This window comes from Scaptodrosophila lebanonensis, unplaced genomic scaffold, assembly GCF_003285725.1.
Source record: "Scaptodrosophila lebanonensis strain 11010-0011.00,11010-0021.00 unplaced genomic scaffold, SlebRS2 tig00000080-arrow-pilon, whole genome shotgun sequence".
In the NCBI taxonomy this organism is placed as follows: Eukaryota; Metazoa; Arthropoda; class Insecta; order Diptera; family Drosophilidae; genus Scaptodrosophila; species Scaptodrosophila lebanonensis.
In genome coordinates, this window is record NW_022060561.1 from 4,481,777 (window position 1) to 4,499,041 (window position 17,265).

General features: G+C 36.2%; 2 protein-coding genes across 2 annotated transcripts in view; both read right to left on the reverse strand.

Annotated features, from left to right (window-relative positions):
- LOC115626087 overlaps positions 1 to 9,593 on the reverse strand; it is an 82,394-nt gene extending 72,801 nt beyond the window's left edge. Inside the window, exon 1 of the mRNA XM_030521340.1 lies at positions 9,529 to 9,593. Coding sequence (XP_030377200.1) covers positions 9,529 to 9,593 — 65 coding nt within the window. The remainder of the gene's footprint in view (positions 1 to 9,528) is intronic.
- Positions 9,594 to 10,509: 916 nt separating this feature from the next.
- LOC115626088 (E3 ubiquitin-protein ligase rnf146-like) lies at positions 10,510 to 11,097 on the reverse strand. Its single transcript, XM_030521341.1, has one exon. It carries the CDS (start codon positions 11,095 to 11,097, stop codon positions 10,510 to 10,512), a length of 588 nt encoding a protein of 195 aa, XP_030377201.1.
- Positions 11,098 to 17,265: the final 6,168 nt, after the last annotated feature.

Consider the following 17,265-nt stretch of genomic DNA (forward strand, 5'->3'; position numbering starts at 1 on the left):
CTGTCAACGCCATTTGAACCATAAATCCGTTCAAATCAAATTGAATAATTAAAGTTGTTGGTTGAATGTCGAATGTGTTTTGCGCATATGAAAATTGAAAATTTGCTTACAAATAGGGTGGGCCCAAGGTAGCAGTCTTAATTCATAACAGATTTGACGAAATTTAGAAATTTAAGATAAATTACATTCCGAGCATTTATTTGTGGCCAGAGTTCTGTGGTTTTCCGGAAGGGGTTTGATTAGAACAGATCTGAATTAGAAGGAGATTTGAAATGGCAGCATATTTATAAGTTAGGCAGAAAATTGAGCAAAATCTGTGCACCTGACAATTTGTTGAGAAAGATGTATTTAATGACGATTTTTTATATTATTTAAAAGCAATATTTCATGTCGAAAGTCAATTGGTTGATTAGTGAAGAACTTCAGATTTCTGCTAGATCTGTCTGGTAGCTGAAAGATGAAGATCAGTTATTAATGCTTCCCCAAAATCTGAACAATTCATTAGAAATTAGAATAGAATTTAGATGAAAGGTCCTTATCAGAACTTAAGATTTCTGCAAGATCTGTCTGTTAGCTGAAGGAAGAAGATCAGTCGTCAATGCACCTTCGAATCTGGACAATCCATGATGTATAGAATTTAGATAAATGGTCCTTATGAGAACATCAGAATCCTTATCAGACTCAAAAACCAATTGGCTGAAGGGTATAGAACTTCAGAATTCTGCTAGCTCTGATTGGTGGCTGAAGAAAGAGGATCAGTCATCAATGCTCCCGAAAATCTGAACAATCGAATACGTAGAACTTTTATAAAAGTGTAATACCATTTTATCTCGATAGTGAAATATATACTTTATTTCAACGGACTTTTCTTTACCCTCTTTTAAATACCTTTATATATCGCACATCTGGCTTCGAACGCTGCAAAACTTAAGACTCTTTTCTGACGCTATTCAACATGTTCTCTTCATATTTTACGGATGCCATATACTTGTGGGTTAACTTTATTACATAATTGGAATATGAACGTCGACTTTTGACTATTCAAGAATTACATATATGTATACATCTTACAATTGTCGCTTACATATATCCATCCTAAGTAGCATTTTCACACATCTTACGAGAGATCCTTATCTACTCTTGCTAATCTCTGGACCTGGTACTGGGAGCCAATTGTAGCTCAGAAAACCTTGCAAAGTAAATGGCGTATCCCTGAAATGCATGCCAAAATTTAAATTACGCAAAACAATAATTTTAAAAGCTCTCATTAAGTGAAGAGCCCGAACATGTAAATGTTGCAACAAAACGTGCCATTTACATATTATTAACCGCAGCGTGTATTGCGCGAATTAGAAACGTTTTGTAATTAGCAATTTCGATGGAATGGAAAACAAAAAACTACAATAATTATACTGCACGGCCACTTTAGCACAAAAATGCACACAAATTATAAATTAAAATCTAATTAAATTAGCAGCGCCACACACAATTGACAAAATGGCTTTTGGATGAACAGACAAAAGTACGGACGCACGCCCAATTGATGTGCACGGACGGACAGGCAGGCAGATGGACAGCAGCGGCAGATAAACGTTCACGCGTCAATGGCGAAACATAAACAATTTAATAATTCAATAAAAGGCCTAAGTTATGTGCAACACACCTCCACCTAAATGCACATGATGCCATTGGGGTGACCCTCTTTACTTATTGTAAAGGCTCCTTAATATTGCATCTTTTAAAAAGTTCCTAACCAAAGAATTGGAAAAATACCACCACCTGCCTTGGCAGTTCCGAACAAATAATACCAAAAAGTTTGATAATATTCGAAATAATTTTGGAGCTGAGAGGAGGAAAAACATTTCATGGCCAAAATAAAATAAATTAAAAATTAAATTAAATTAAAAATTAAAATTAAAATAAACACGCCATTTCTTGTTTTTGTTGGGTTTTCTGGAAATATTTTTAATGCGAAATAGAACCGCGTTATCTGAGGCTATTGAAAACTGGGTGGATTTTCTATTTATTTTTTAGTGGATTTTGTAGTTATTTATAACAGTTATTTTTAGCCATTTCTGGCGGTTTTTTTAATCTTTTTTAGTAAGCCACTTTGTTGTCGAATTTTTACCGAATTTTCTACCCTTTCTCTAGCTACTTTTATTGCTTTTCTTGTCATTTTCTAGCGTGTTTTCCAGCTATTCATAGCGGTTTTAAAAGCCATTTTCAAGCGCCCGATAACTGAAAGTGATAACCATTTTCTAGCCATTCTTTTAAAACCATATTTACATTTGGAAACAATAATATTCATGACTTCCTGGTAGGTTATGATTTTTAAGAGTCGCCAGGTTTTCCAAAAATATATTTTTAATGCGAAATATATCTGCGTTGTCTAAAGCTTTTGAAAGCTAGATCGGCAGCCATTGGCAGCAGTGGGTTTTCTGTTTATTTTTTGAGCGGGTTTTGTAGTTATTTATAACAGTTTTGTTTAGCCATTTATAGCGGATTTTATATCTTTTTGAGTGGATTTTCTAGACGTTTTTTGGATTTGCTACCCTTTCCCTAGCTACTTTTAATTGTTTCTCTTTCCCATTTTCTAGCGTGTTTTCTAGCTATTCATAACGGTTTAAAAGTCATTTTCTAGCGCCCGATAATTGAAAGCGATAATCATTTTATTGCCATTCTTTTCAAGCCAGATTTACATTGGGAAACAATTATTGATGAATAATAAATTTTTTTGTTGAAATTTTGTGGGCGCATTTATTGGTCACCCTAAAACTTATTCATGCCCCTAAACACACACATTCGCACCTACACATGGATAAACACTGACGCATAAAATTTGTCATTGAACATTCGTTCGATTTGAAATCAGGGGCTGGCATTTGATTTCATTTTACGGTTCATGGCTTATTAGACTGAACTGCAGAGAGGGCTGCCTGTTGATGAGAATGTTGATAATAGAGACAATAATTAAGTGACTATTGCTGTGGTGGCTATTATGTAAATGAAATACAATTTTAAGTTGCTGGCTTAAAAGGAAAAAAAGAAAACACTTTGCTGAATTGCTGCCAACTTTATTCACCAATGCTGCACCATTTTAAATGCTTTGCTAAAACTGAGGCCAAAGTCAAAGCTAAGCAGATGGCCCGGAAAATGCAGAGTGTCGTGTGTATGTGTGTGTGTGTGTGTGTGTGTGTGTGTGTGTGTGTGTGTGTGTGTGTGTGTGTGTGGGTGTGTGCTATGCAGTCTGTGGGTGTGCGAATTCATATGCAAGTCTCATTAGCATAGTGATATTGATTTTCTGGTTAACCCATCAATCAACAAAACGCCAGGCACATACAAACAAGCACATACCAACACACACACACACACACACACACGCACACCCACATTGGGAAAATTAGATTGCTATGCAATTGAAGCACAAGCCGCAGAACGCCATGCCCGAATGCCTTTAAGCGTCTGCTTGGTATGCAACAATTTATGTGCATATTGCATCACACACACACACACACACACACACACTCACACACACGCACAGTTAGAGACAGAAGGCATAGTCGGTTGGATGAAGCAACGGTTCCTGTTGTCTTTGCGTGGTCATTTGGTTTCGATAAACAATTACGACCACAGTCAAGTGAATTGGCAATGCAAACGACAAGGCATCCCCACAGCGCAATCGTCATCGACGACGACGACGTAGGTAAAGGCACAGGCACCGGTTAACAAGAACAATTAACGTTTACACAAATGGCACTAATTAACTATTAAAGCGGAAATGTGCCAAGCATAGTGAAGGCGCACACGTCTATTAATTTATGAGCAAATGCCACAATGGCTGTCGAAGTGTTGTTGATACTGTGGCTTGACGGTGCTACCAAATAGTGTCCGCAAAAATAATAAATGTACATTAGCTTTCAAATACGAGCCTTGCTACTTTTTATTTCATCTTATTCGATTGCCTTCCCACAGAAATATTCGCTGCACAATCAACACTGGAAAGTGCTGCAAATGGTAAAAAAAAGTGTTTAATTGTGTAACTTAAAAACAAAAATGTATAAAAAGGGGGGATTTTATAATTATTCAACGCTAGATAAAATACTAAAAATGTTAACTGAATTTGAAACCTTTAACAAAAGATAAAAAATGATAAAAGGATGATGTCCAACCATTGATGATTTTTATTTTGATTTTATTGTTTATTTATTTTAATTTTGTGTATACAAACACAAGCTGTCGGCATAGGTGAAAATACTACGTACACCGTTATAATGAAACCTTCTAAACTAAAAAAGCCTAAATAGGAGAAACCTTATCAAATTACAAATATGTTTAATAAACGCCTCCCACTCGATGGGGGAATTTTATTTGCCAATTGGCCAGCTATGTCCCGAATCACAGTCAATTGTAATCATAGACCTGAGAAAATATTATAAAATTAAAGTGTTTACATCAAATTAAATCTCATAAGAGAAAGGAATCACAAATTAACTTATAACGAACTAATTAAATAAAAGCAATTTTAAAACGGCGGGGATGATTTTGTTTTGCCAGTCCGCCAAGCCTCTCAGAGCCGTGTGTGCTTAGAAATTCCGGAGATGGCTAAAAAATGAGCCTTTAAGATAGGGAAGAGAGATTTTGGTTGAGTGCTGATGGAAATTTGCATTATAATTATTTCTTTTAGTTCTGCAAGCAACTGAGAAATTAAGGCGACCTAAAAAGAAGAATCAACACTACCCACAATTAATTGATGGAGGAAGAGTAACTGTCCTCTACTTTGAAGCCCATTTATTTAATCTATTTATTTAAACTCCTCCTTTGTTATGCGGCATATTCCCTTCAACAACTTCAGTTCATTTAAATGTCACTAAAAATATTTACATTTTAATGACGCCATAAACTAATTTGTAACGAAACCTTTTCTAATTTTGTTCTTTGAGGTTTGTCCCCTACTGCAATTACCGTACATTTTATTCTCTATCGCTTCATTCTCTAATAATATTCTGTGTATTCGTCTCTTTATTCATTCTCCTATCATTCTCTCTTTCCCACTTTGCATCTAGAGATGCCATTCATAAAGCGTCATAGCCATCCATCGTTGCCCACAAGCAATGGCTTTTAAATTATTCAAGTGCCACCACATGCTACGGCAGAATCGTGCCACAAAGGGTCATGTTTGTGCTGCACCTGCACCTTACATGCCACAGTCAGCTTGCCCGTATTGCTACCCTCCCGACATTCGACTAGCTTTTAGCTTGCCCCTCTCCAGTAGTTCCTGTGCAGTTATTTTCATAGCCATTGCACACTTCTCGTTGCTAGTCAGTCGTCTATTACCGAAAAATACATGCCAAAAATATTTCACACATTGCACAAACCCACACAAACAATAGCAACAACGACAGCAACTCCCATTGCAACTTGCATTGATTTGCTGGCAGCACGTTTGAAGTCTATTGTGTTGCAAGCCGGCGCACTGCCACGCCCTTCATCACCACACCAGACGTTGCACAATCAACTGGCGGCGACTGAGACTTCAGCTGAGACTTCAACTTTGAGTCAGATTCGTTGACTGAGTTCCGCTCTATTTGCTGCGACAAAGTAATAGTAAAATTTCATACTTCCGCAAATCTTTGTCAAACCCGTGTCGAACAGTACAGTGCAGTACGAATAACTGAAAATTACAACTGAATAACTGAATAATTGTAAAGGAGGAATCTAAAGGTGTTTTTCAATCTTCAGCTAGACTTGAGCCTTAGATAGATTCGGGTCTTTTGTTCTACATAAGTACAATGATCTTTCTCATTTGCTTTCGACCGAACTCTCTCTCTTTCTCTCTCTCTGTTCTATACAATTTATCCTTTATAGGCATCTCCGGGGAAATCTCTGCCGGACTGGTTGGAGATTTCCCTTTTACTTTTTCTCTTTATGCTTAATTAGCTGTTAAGTAAAATTACTTTTCCTTCTATAATTACTTTTTTTTTTTGCCAGTTAGGTCTATAATGTCTCTGACGACATATAGCTGGCCAAATGGCAAATAAAATTCCCTCAACGAATCGGAGGCATTAGTAGACGTTATTGTATAGTTTTTACTTAGGCTTTCTTATCTTTTATGTTGAAATTATAACGTCGTATTATTAAATATCTTTATTTTATTTTATAATATGATATTATAATATAAATCATAGTTTTTGTATATGTATCGACAGCACTATTTATTGATTTACTAAATAAATAAAATAAATTTCTAATTATATTTAAATTAAAAACAAAAAACTGAACGGAGGCAAAAAAGTATTTTCATGCTTCCTTTTTAGAAAAATCAGAATATTAATTGGAAATACCTTTATTTGAGCTCACTTCTCTGTTTGGACACTTCGCGTGCGCAACAGACAGTGTAGGTTAACAAATAAGTTAACAAATATTGCTTCTATTGGTCAGTGAGAAGTCTTTGTATTTATTTCCACTCCCAGGCACTCTTCACTGTGCATACTAGTCGCTTCTGTTGTTTCCCATTCCTCGTTTCGGCATCGCATATTTTGTGTGCGCTCAATTATACGCCAAAATGAAGCTGCTTTTGCTAACGCCCCGCAGCGTTGGATGTCGCCTCACTCATCCTCCTCCTGCCACCTCCTTCATCCTCTTGTCTCTTGCCACTTGCAGCTTGCCCCGCCATTCGATTTAACTGTTTGAATTGTTGGCATTTCATTTAAGTGCAGCGCATGCAACATATTTTGTTGCCATTGCGTTCTCTGCACCAACAGGCGGTGTCGTTTTGTTTTTGTTTTGCGTTCTCCGTCACTCTTATCTCAGTCCCCCATCCCCATCCCCCTCCCCCACACTCTGTGGGTCTCTGAGGTTAGCCGCTGGCACTCGTCCTCGGCATTTCTGACCGGCATTTCTTTGGTGCTTTGTTTGTGCAGCTTTAGCGCAAATGTAAATTAGTTATTGATGATCGAAATCATGAACGATTTGTTGCATACCGCACAGCATAGCATGGACTGCAGATTTAGTTACTGATGAGGCTTATCCGAGTGCAGCTGAATGCTAATACTGCAACTGTTCAAGGCAATTCATGCAAAACAAATCGCGCTCGAGGAAAAATAGAACGACCAATTCCAAACCGATTTAGCATTAATTCAGACCATTTATATTTTTAAGTATTTTCCCTACTATAAATCAATCTATCCATAAAAAAATAGTTAATTGCCGTCATCAATATTGATTTGTTTTAGAAACGCCAATTGGAAATTACCAATATTAATAATAAACCAATTTTCACTAAATCCAACCCCACGTCAGACCTTTTATTAAAACGATATTTGCTAGGAAGAAAACTTACTTAATCCAGTTTATTATTAGATATTTGGATACTAAAAAAATGTACCTAAAATATAGCATTTCTAAAGCTCACTTGATGGAAAAGGCCATAATTTTATTCCATTGTATAGCACTGGCTTTTGAAAAAGCTAAACCCTAGCAAAATGAACTTGTTTTTTAAATATCTGCCACAAAATATATTATGCTTCTCATTATTTCTTACCCTTTTTAATAATAAATAGTTTGTTAAATCCTTTATTTTCCCTACAAGATTCAATCGACTGCGATTATAGATAATCCATTTGGGAATTCACAAATTATTTTATTTAATAATGAAAACTTTGTTAAATCCTATTCTTTATTTTCCCTACAAGATTCAATCGACTGCGATTATAGAGAATCCATTCAGGAATTCGCAAATTATTGAATTAATGAAGCGGATTCTGTTCTCAAACAAATTATTACATGCCTCAGGTGTGCATCTAAAAACTGGCCCTATTGTTCGAAATGCCTTTCACTTATCTGCACACTCACACACACACACACACACACATAGACACAGACAGACAGTAACGGAAAATGTTCCTCTTCTATCACTTTATTGTGCGACGTCTAAACAAGTTGTTGCATACTTTTATGGGCTTTTCACACATCACAAAATTCACAAGCTTATGAGTGGAAATTCATAAACGTTGAACGAGTTGGCAGCGCGCCACAGCAAATGGGGCTCCCGGCATGTTATAAATTTCTAATTGAATAAGCCATATGTGCGGCCCCAATATAAAGTGGCCAATACGACGCTTTCTCTCACATACTCGTATGTGCAAACACACTGATATAACTTATAATGTCATTCGAATGGCTTAAAAGCGTTATCATTTCTTTATGTTTTTCCTTATTGCTAAGCGCAAAAAGCAGCTGCAGCTGCAGCAGCAGCAGCAAAGGCAAACAAAATGCGGCAGATACAAGAACAAAAGTGTACAGAGCAACAGAAACAGCAGAAGCAACAGCAACAACAACAAAATTGCTGTATGCATAACGTATATGACCAACAAGCAAAATGGCAGCCAGGCAGTCAGCAGGCAGGAGACAGGCAGACAACGTCAGTGTCGGCAGGCACTGAGCAGGCGCACAGTGGAGTTTGCATTTACGAAATATATTTTATTATCTTAATTTTTTTTATAATCATTATTTATAATTTATTAAACTAATATTCTGCTACCAATATGGCAGCTTAAACTAGTTAAAAATTAAAGGGAATACAAAAATTATCCATAGTATATATTTTTATTTTATTAAATCCGACTCAGTGGGGGAATTTTATTTTCTAAACGGCCAGCTATGTCCCGATTCACAGCAAAGAGTAGTCAGAGAGGTTATTAGACCTAACAAAAAAGAAAAGGAGAAGAAAAAAGCAATTCAAGATAAAGAAGAAGTATGATTAAATTAAAATAACAAATTATAATACTTAAATAACACATGATAAAATATAGTTTAAAGCTGAAGGTGGAGAATCACTGACTATAGGACACACTTAAATCTATATAAATATGCAATGCAGTATTTACAATATTTTTTAAATAGATATGAAAAATATTGTAAATTGTGGGGAGATCCTTCGGATGTCACTTATCTTAAAACTGTTATAACTAATAGAGTCATGAACTTGTTTTCTCAACATTTTTCATGGCGTTGAAATATTTTTATAGAAAAGAGGGAGAATATATTGAATCTCTGCTTCATACTTTTTATTGTATATAATTTATTTTAGCTTTCAAGAGAAACAATTAATGAAGCCATTAAAGAAGAATAAACTTTCAATAATTTTAGGCAAAGACAAATTATTATTTGAAAACATTTTGAAGCAACATTTCAAAATGAAATTGAATTCTGTTCAGTCAGAATGTTTCCAAAAAATCGGCTCTAATTAAATACCATTCCATACTTTTAAATCATTGAATACAAACTGTGCTTCAACGACAAAATATACTCGTATTTATATAAATATTACAGCAATCTTATTTATTTTCAAGAATTCTTGCAACTCTCGAGATCATAGGCACATTAAGTCATATAAAGATAAAGATATTTTGTTTTTTTTTTCACATCTCTTTGGAAAACGAACAGACATGAATAATAATTATTTCGACACCAACGAGTCTAGTACCATGATATCATTTCAAATTGGTGAATTATACTAAAAATGCTTACTGAGAAACACTGTGCAGCAGCATGCGATGTTGGGGACGTTGGTGACGCTGAATTTGCATTTGCATTTTACAAACAATTGAAAAAGTAGTTAAAGTTTTTATGCTGCCTCGAACGGGTTGCCTGGCTCCCTGGATGGCCGACTGGATGGCTGAGCTGCCGGGCGCTGCTTTCACTTTATCGCACACCTAAAAGTATGGTGCATGCTTTTTGCACGGACCATGCATATGCAACGGCTCAACAGTAGACACTAACCCCCCTCCCCCACCATCGCCCTCCACCCACATACTCCGCTGCTGCCACTGCTGCTTTGTATTTGGCATATTACTCGTACAGTCAATGCCACCAGACCGACAGGAGCGCCAACAAAAACCCTCACCGTCTGTCAAGTGTTTTTGTATGGCAGAGCACATTTGTAAATATGAATGAGCGTGTGAATATATACTATGTGTGTGTGTGTGTGTGTGTGTGTGTAAGAGTATAGTACGATGGAAACTATACATCATGCCGTGCTAGTTTTTCGCACTTTTAGCGAAACATTTTGCACACTTTCGCCGTTTTGCCGACTGCGGTTGCTTAGCTTTTTATGGATGCGACCATCCACGTGTCCAGCTGTCAGTTCGAGTTGACACATTTGTTAGTTGGATTTGGATGTGCTATGTCAGTTGACTTTGTGAGTTCCACTGGCAGTTGCAGTTGCAGTTCCCGTCACCGTCCCCATTCCCAACACAGTTGCAGCTCCTATGTCCATTCTTATTTAACGGATTTGGGTAATCGGAACAAGAGAAATTGAAGCGAGTTGCTTACAGTATTTTGTGGGTACATTAAAATGCAAACAAAATAATATGCGCTTATTTATTTTAGAGTAGCTACAAAATATAAAATTTGTAGCACAGGTTTGCTCATAGTTTAGATTTCTTGATAAGCTAATTTTATCATAAGATGTTAGTTAGAAGCTAATGAGGTCGTCAATATCTCGGCTGTCTAAGCATTTGTGTTATTGGCACTGCTGGGGTGGTCCTGGATGCTCAGACCGGCCACTCCTTTGTTGGGTATGGTAACCAAATCACGTTTAATGCGTCGACGACGCATCGGATCACTTAGACGCGCCTGCATCATCTGCTCTAAGTCTATCGCGTACTCCTGACCGGAAATGTGTAAAACACAGACTTTGTCGTCCCTCTGAAAGGACGCTTCAATAGCACGGCTGGTGCGATCATCATACTGCCACCAGCCATTCAGTCCTTCGTAATACCATTGATAGCCATCCATAGTTCCGCGCCTAGCGCAATTGTATTGATGGCCATCTATCATTTTTGGATGGTCCAGAAAGTGGGGTGGTATGGCGCTGCGACACATGGGGCAGCGGCGATCGTGGACAGCAACACCTTTAATGCACAGAAAGCAAAAAACATGGCCACAGGGTAGACGTGTGGCATAAAGAGAGCTCTGCAAACAGACAGGACACTCGAAATCGTCAGAATTCCAGCTAGAAGTCGCACTTTCCTGTGCACCGGCGGTTGACGAGGCCGTTGAATCAGTGCCATTGCTTGTTTCTCGTTGTTGTGACATTTTTTTAACAAATCAAATTTTCACAATTCAAGCTCAAAGCAAATAAAAACAAAATATGTCGAATTAGTCTGTGCTTTCTATGTTTCCAATAAAAAAATGTCGTCTCATTGTTTCTTCTTTTATCTTTATTTGAGTTCTATCTAAAATGAAAGAAATGCAATTATAAGATTGTCATTTCAGTGCTGCAATGGACTAAGTAGTAGGACGAAAGTTTAATATCCTGTAGAATATCCTGTCAAGAGTATACTAGTTTAGTGCGAATGTAGGTAACACACAGAAGGAGTCGTGACAGACTTCTAAAAGTATATATCTACATATATTATTTATCAGTATGAGAAGATGAGTCCATCAAGTTTGTTAATTTTTTCTGTAGCATTTTTTAAATGAATTAAATTTTTTAAAATAATGTGAATAAATTTTATGTTTTTAACAGTTGACTCTAGCATTCCTTTCTTGTTTATTTTTACGACTGGGATCTTTTTACAACTTTTACGTTAAATCGACTTCCAATATGTGAATGCTAAATGCCTTTATTACCTTAAAAACATTTTCAAACCAGTCGTACTTCTTCCACATAATTTAAAAGAAATTATTTAATTTATTTCTATTATTTTATATTATTTATTTTATTATTTTTAGTATTTTTATTATTTTATATTTATTTTATGTTATTTAGTTTATTTTGAAAACAATTTTACCTTAATACCATACGATTAAATTACAAATTTTGAAATATAATTTCAATGTTTATAAAATATGACAAATTATAATAAATTAGATCACGCTTTAGAACAAAATTTAAGTGTCCCGAAAATAGTAATTTATTTATTAAATAACATTTCATTTACAACTATTATAATCTAGGGCATTGAAGCTTGTCGCTCTGATGTCAATTTGAGTTATTTATATAGTTATTGTATAATTAGTTGCATGCAATATTTCTGACATATTTTAAAGCACAGCGTGTGCTGTGCTGAGTTTAAGGACATCAATCAGTAGCTTACAAAGAAGCTACTCAAAGTCAATGTCTCGGCTCAATGGGCTGTCATCTCAACTCAACCGTAGCTCTTTAGCTTTAACCAACAAGCCAAGAAATTCATTCACTTTCCGGGCCATGTTTATAACTATACAAGTATATATATTTGTGTGTAAGTGTGTGGATCTACACACACATCCTTGACAGCTGCCAAACAAACGTTGCACATTAACGGCAATTGCTTTTAAATTGATTGATTTGCCTAGCCAAACGCCAAGGTTGGGCTGTCTAGTTTATGTCTGGCTTTATGTATGTATGTGTACACACACACACACATTTATATATACGTGTTCGCCCGTAGACTTGATTGCGCGAGTCCGCTTTTGCCCCTTTTTTGGGCAAACAAAATATGATTGCCAGCAATTAGGCGCAATGGTTTTTGGCAGCCAACAACCAACAGCAAACACAACATCGACATCGACATCAACATCAACATCAGACGTCACTTGCAAGCGCATTAAATAAGAAATTTGAGCAAAGTGGTAAAATTGCCGCCGTCGTCTAATTGTTGCAAAACACGCCAGAAACAAATTACACAGGACGTCACAACGCCGAGCCAAAGAGTTGACAACATTGGCACATTCTTGTTGTTGCTGTTGCTTTTGCTAGTGCCGTAGGCCAATGTTGCTATTGCAGTTGGTTGCATGCTTGCAAAAGGTGTTGCATTAAACTATGACCAACGTTGGCAACGCCATGTGGCCGCTGGAGTTTCAGCTGCCAATGGCGCGAGCCCAAAACCACTTCAAACAAAATTAAGCGCCACTCACACAGACACCGACGCAGACACCCAAATACCTACACCCTAAGCACACACACCCATACACACGCATTACCACACTTGCCAGCCAGCCAACAGCAGCCTATAACGCTAGCTTAAATAAATATTTTGACTATCTTGCATGTAAGGAAAAGGAAATTTTACAAACTCTAATTTTAACCCTTCCAAGGTGTGAAAAATGTGGGGTCGCATTAAGCTTTAAAAAAATGAATAATTTGCTTTTAAAATTTTCATTCACAGACATTTTTCAACCCCAGAAACAACTTTAATGTAAAAATAAAACACATCTTTCTTTGTAAAAAACAAAATACGTAAAATCAAAAAATTTCAAAAAACAAATATATTTTTATTTTGCCTTGTCTATCTAATGGAAAAACCCGCATTGAAATCAGCAAAAAAAGTCATACGAAGGGTTAACATACAATACAATTTTATATCTTCTCCGATTTACTACACTTTGTCTTTAAATACAAACTTATCTTCATACATTTTTTGGTTAATATGAGAAAAAGAACGAAAAGAACTTGTTTATTATATATATAAATATTTGTGAACTAAAAAGTCCATTATAATATCGATGCAGATATTGGTGCTTGTAGTGTTTTAAAAGAAAAAACTTTTTGACACAAATTTGTAATAATTCTTTATAAGAAAACTAATGCTAGAGGTCTTTTGTAGCCAAATTTCTAAGGCAATACGATACTTCAAAACCATCCACCCTTTGTTTTTCTTTTTCCAATAATGTTGGACTTCAGTACTAATATGTAATTATCTCGATAATTTATATTTGAACAGCTTGTGTATAGTGTTGTTATTAATTAGAAATCCCAAGTACTTAAAGGAATACATAAATATGAAATCATTGCAAACTTCATTAGCACATCTCATCTAATCATGAAAAGGTGTCCAACTTTGTCCCAACTTTTACACAAACTAGTGTTAAAACTGGCACAGGGCTAGAGGCATTGGGTGCTCTGCTCTGTCTGCTTGTTTTGTCATTTGCTGCAGTTTTGCTACGTGCTTCATTCATTAACGGTGATTGAGTGTCTCTGTGCGCTGCCAAATGAAACTAAATAAAAACGCTAACAATGGCAGGAGGCAACAAAAACAAAAACTGTTGCATACTTACGAGCGCTGGCAGGCAATAAAAAGCTCCTGCATGTATCTATGCCTCTGTGTGTGAGTGTGAGTGTGTGTTTTGCTGCCTGTTATGCGTTAAGTGCGTTCCACAGCTTCAAGCGCCATTTCGGCTCGCCTCGCCTCCCCTCTCTTCCCCTCCCTTCATCGTCACCAACACCGAAAGCCTTTTGATGTCTGCCTGCCTGGCTTATTTTTGTTTTTCTTTTTACTGAAGATTTTAGCAGGTTATACTCGTAAACTATCCAATAACAAAGGCAGAGTAAATATGTTGCTAACATCTGCATATATTTTTGTTACTGCTGCAAAAGTTGCAACTACAATAAATAATTTTCATTTACATTTTGCTGCACACTATACTCATATATTTAGCCAACTTTTGCGACTGTTTATGAAATATTTCCGAGCACAAACTTTCACTTCAATAAATAATTTTCATTTACATTTTGCTGCACACTATACTCATATATTTAGCCAACTTTTGCGACTGTTTATGAAATATTTCCGAGCACAAACTTTCACTTCAATAAAACCCAGCAAACATGAACAACAAAAAGTGGAGCACAAACAGCGTTTTCACTATTACGGCGCTGAAATAAAGCAGAAAACATAGAAAACATTAGGGGCAGAAAATGGAACAAAGCGTTCGCTGACGGGTCATTGAATGCCAGATTGAAACTGTCCCGATTTCTAGAATCAGTTCAAAGCTGCAGCAAACATATAGGCGAATTAGATTGTAATGGGCTGCAAAGAAATTTAAATATACACAGGACAACTGAAACTATTTAATAAATTATTAATCATTTTTGGCAAAATAAATAAAATAACTTCTGCATTAACTACAGTTAAAAGTAAAATAATGTCAATTTAATTGTAACATATGTACATTTACCAGCTAACATGGCTTGTATTAATTATAATCATCAAGTGTGAAGTGACTTAAATAATAACACGCTGTCATTTGAAGCAGGGATTGTGGCTTTTCATTCCATGTGGCTTTCCTTCTAAAGTGGCGTAAAAACGATAAACAGCACATGCTTGAATCGCATCAAGCTTCTTTTAATCAACAAACTGTTGACGCCAGCAACAATGCATGCAATAGTAGCAACCAATTTTTCCACACCCCTCTCCCCGCAATACCTTCTCAAACACACTCACCGAGCAACGCCCCCAAATTGGCAATTCTGCCATATTGGCAGTTTTGTGAGCAATCAATTTCGATGCAAATGCACTTGTACTTGACGACTCAATGAATGAGCAGAGGCGGCAGACAACACCAAAGGTTGGTTGGCGGTAGCGTTGGCGTTAGCGTTGACGCCGATGCAGCTCTAGCTGTGGCTACATTTGAGGCCGTTGCAATGTGGCGTATGAGTGATGTCGGCTGCTGCAATGAACGGTGCAAGGCAAAGTGATGAGACAAAATAAGACAACAGGCGCACCATCATCAGCATGCACAACAGCAATTACTACAACTACAAAAGCCTGGCTAACAACAACATCACCAACACTCGATCAGCACAGCCAGCAAGAGATTGCAGCTTGGGTTGTCGATGTAACGTAAACGGCCACCACAACAACATTTTCAGCAGAAAGTAGAACACGTAACGTTAAAGAGATATATTACAATTGCAGGCTACTAGCAAAAGTATGTATATAATTAATTTCACATTATTTTACTGGAGAGGATGAACATATTAAATTATTTAATATTATGTTTATTGTGTCACAAATATTGTTATCAGTTCAAATTCAAATATTTAAGTGAGAAGGAGCAGATACGCAGACATCAGGCAACCTTAACCAAAGTAAAGAAATCAAAAAAAAAAAAAAAAAAACATAGAAAACAAATTGTTTATAGTTGGCAAATATATTAACAAAAGTTGCTGCATTACTTCTTCTTGCTGTTTAATACTTCAATAGTATGCATGATTCTATCTTCATCTTTTTCAAGAATGGATCATAAGAAGTAATCTTTTTAGTGGGTTTGTCCCTTGCCTTCTATTTGACTTCTTACCTGGGAATTAATGTTGAGATTGCTTTTGCCAAATTGAATTATCTACATAGGTCATCTTTTGGTTTCTTTTTCCATTCCAGCATAGGGCTAGCTGTGTGTTTGTCCATGCAGTTATGTGGAGTAGAGAGCTCATCTAATGCAGGCATAACAGTTTCTCCCAAAACATAAGCCAATCTTTCATGTACTGTATGGCTTCACAACGATGAAACATAGTGAGAGGGCTACAAATTGGTAGAAATTCATTTAATAAAACAATTTCAATTACAATTGGTATTAAACTGTGATTAGCTCCTGGGCGGTTTATAAAAGAATTAGTTTGGTTTAGTCGTCCTGGAGTTCCATCAACCTTGCTCGTTGCTGGAGACATACCAGTAGCTTGGGGTCGCACAAACGAACCTTACTCTATCGAACTAAATCATATTAATATTTTCTAACATTGTGAATAGTCGCTTCAGTTATAATGCTATGATTTGTTAGTAATTATGTAAAGTAAATCAAAATTCTCAATTATCTTCTCTGAACAATCGCTTGCCAGTTCTTTGTAAATATTTTCTCCCTAAATAGCCATAGAAAAGAAATATACAAATGTATAGACTGCGCTTGGGTTGAATGGGTTTCAAATTAAAGCTGCGCATATATCCTCGTCACTCCCTATGCTCAAGGGATATCAAATCAACTTCTGTCTGCTGCTGTCAGTTGTGCGGTTTTTATTTAAAAAAATAAAACAAACAAGCGACGGGCAACAACAATTAGTAAAGTAAATGAGTTAACCGCAACGCATTTCTGTAAATTGATTTTTAACAATTAATTGTCAGTTGTTGCTGTTGCTGCTGTGCAATTCATTGGCAAAATTTCACAAGCATTTTCCATCATTTTTTTCCAGTTTTGTTTTTTTTTGTTGTTGTTTGTGGCGCTTAACCCTGCGAATGTTGAAACGAACAGCCCCGTTAAATGTAAGCCGTTTTCATTTAATTATTTTATAAGCCTATTATTTAAAAAAAAATTAATTTTTCGCATTGTTTGTGGCGTTTGTTATTTTGACTGCGCGGAGTAAAAAAAAAAGAGGAAAAAAGTTGCCAGACATGCATGCCATGCTTATACTACGAGTATATATACATTTACGATACATAACTATGCATATCTATATAGGTTATGTAGGTATGTATGCATATGAGTATGTGTGAGTATTAAAACGCATTTATT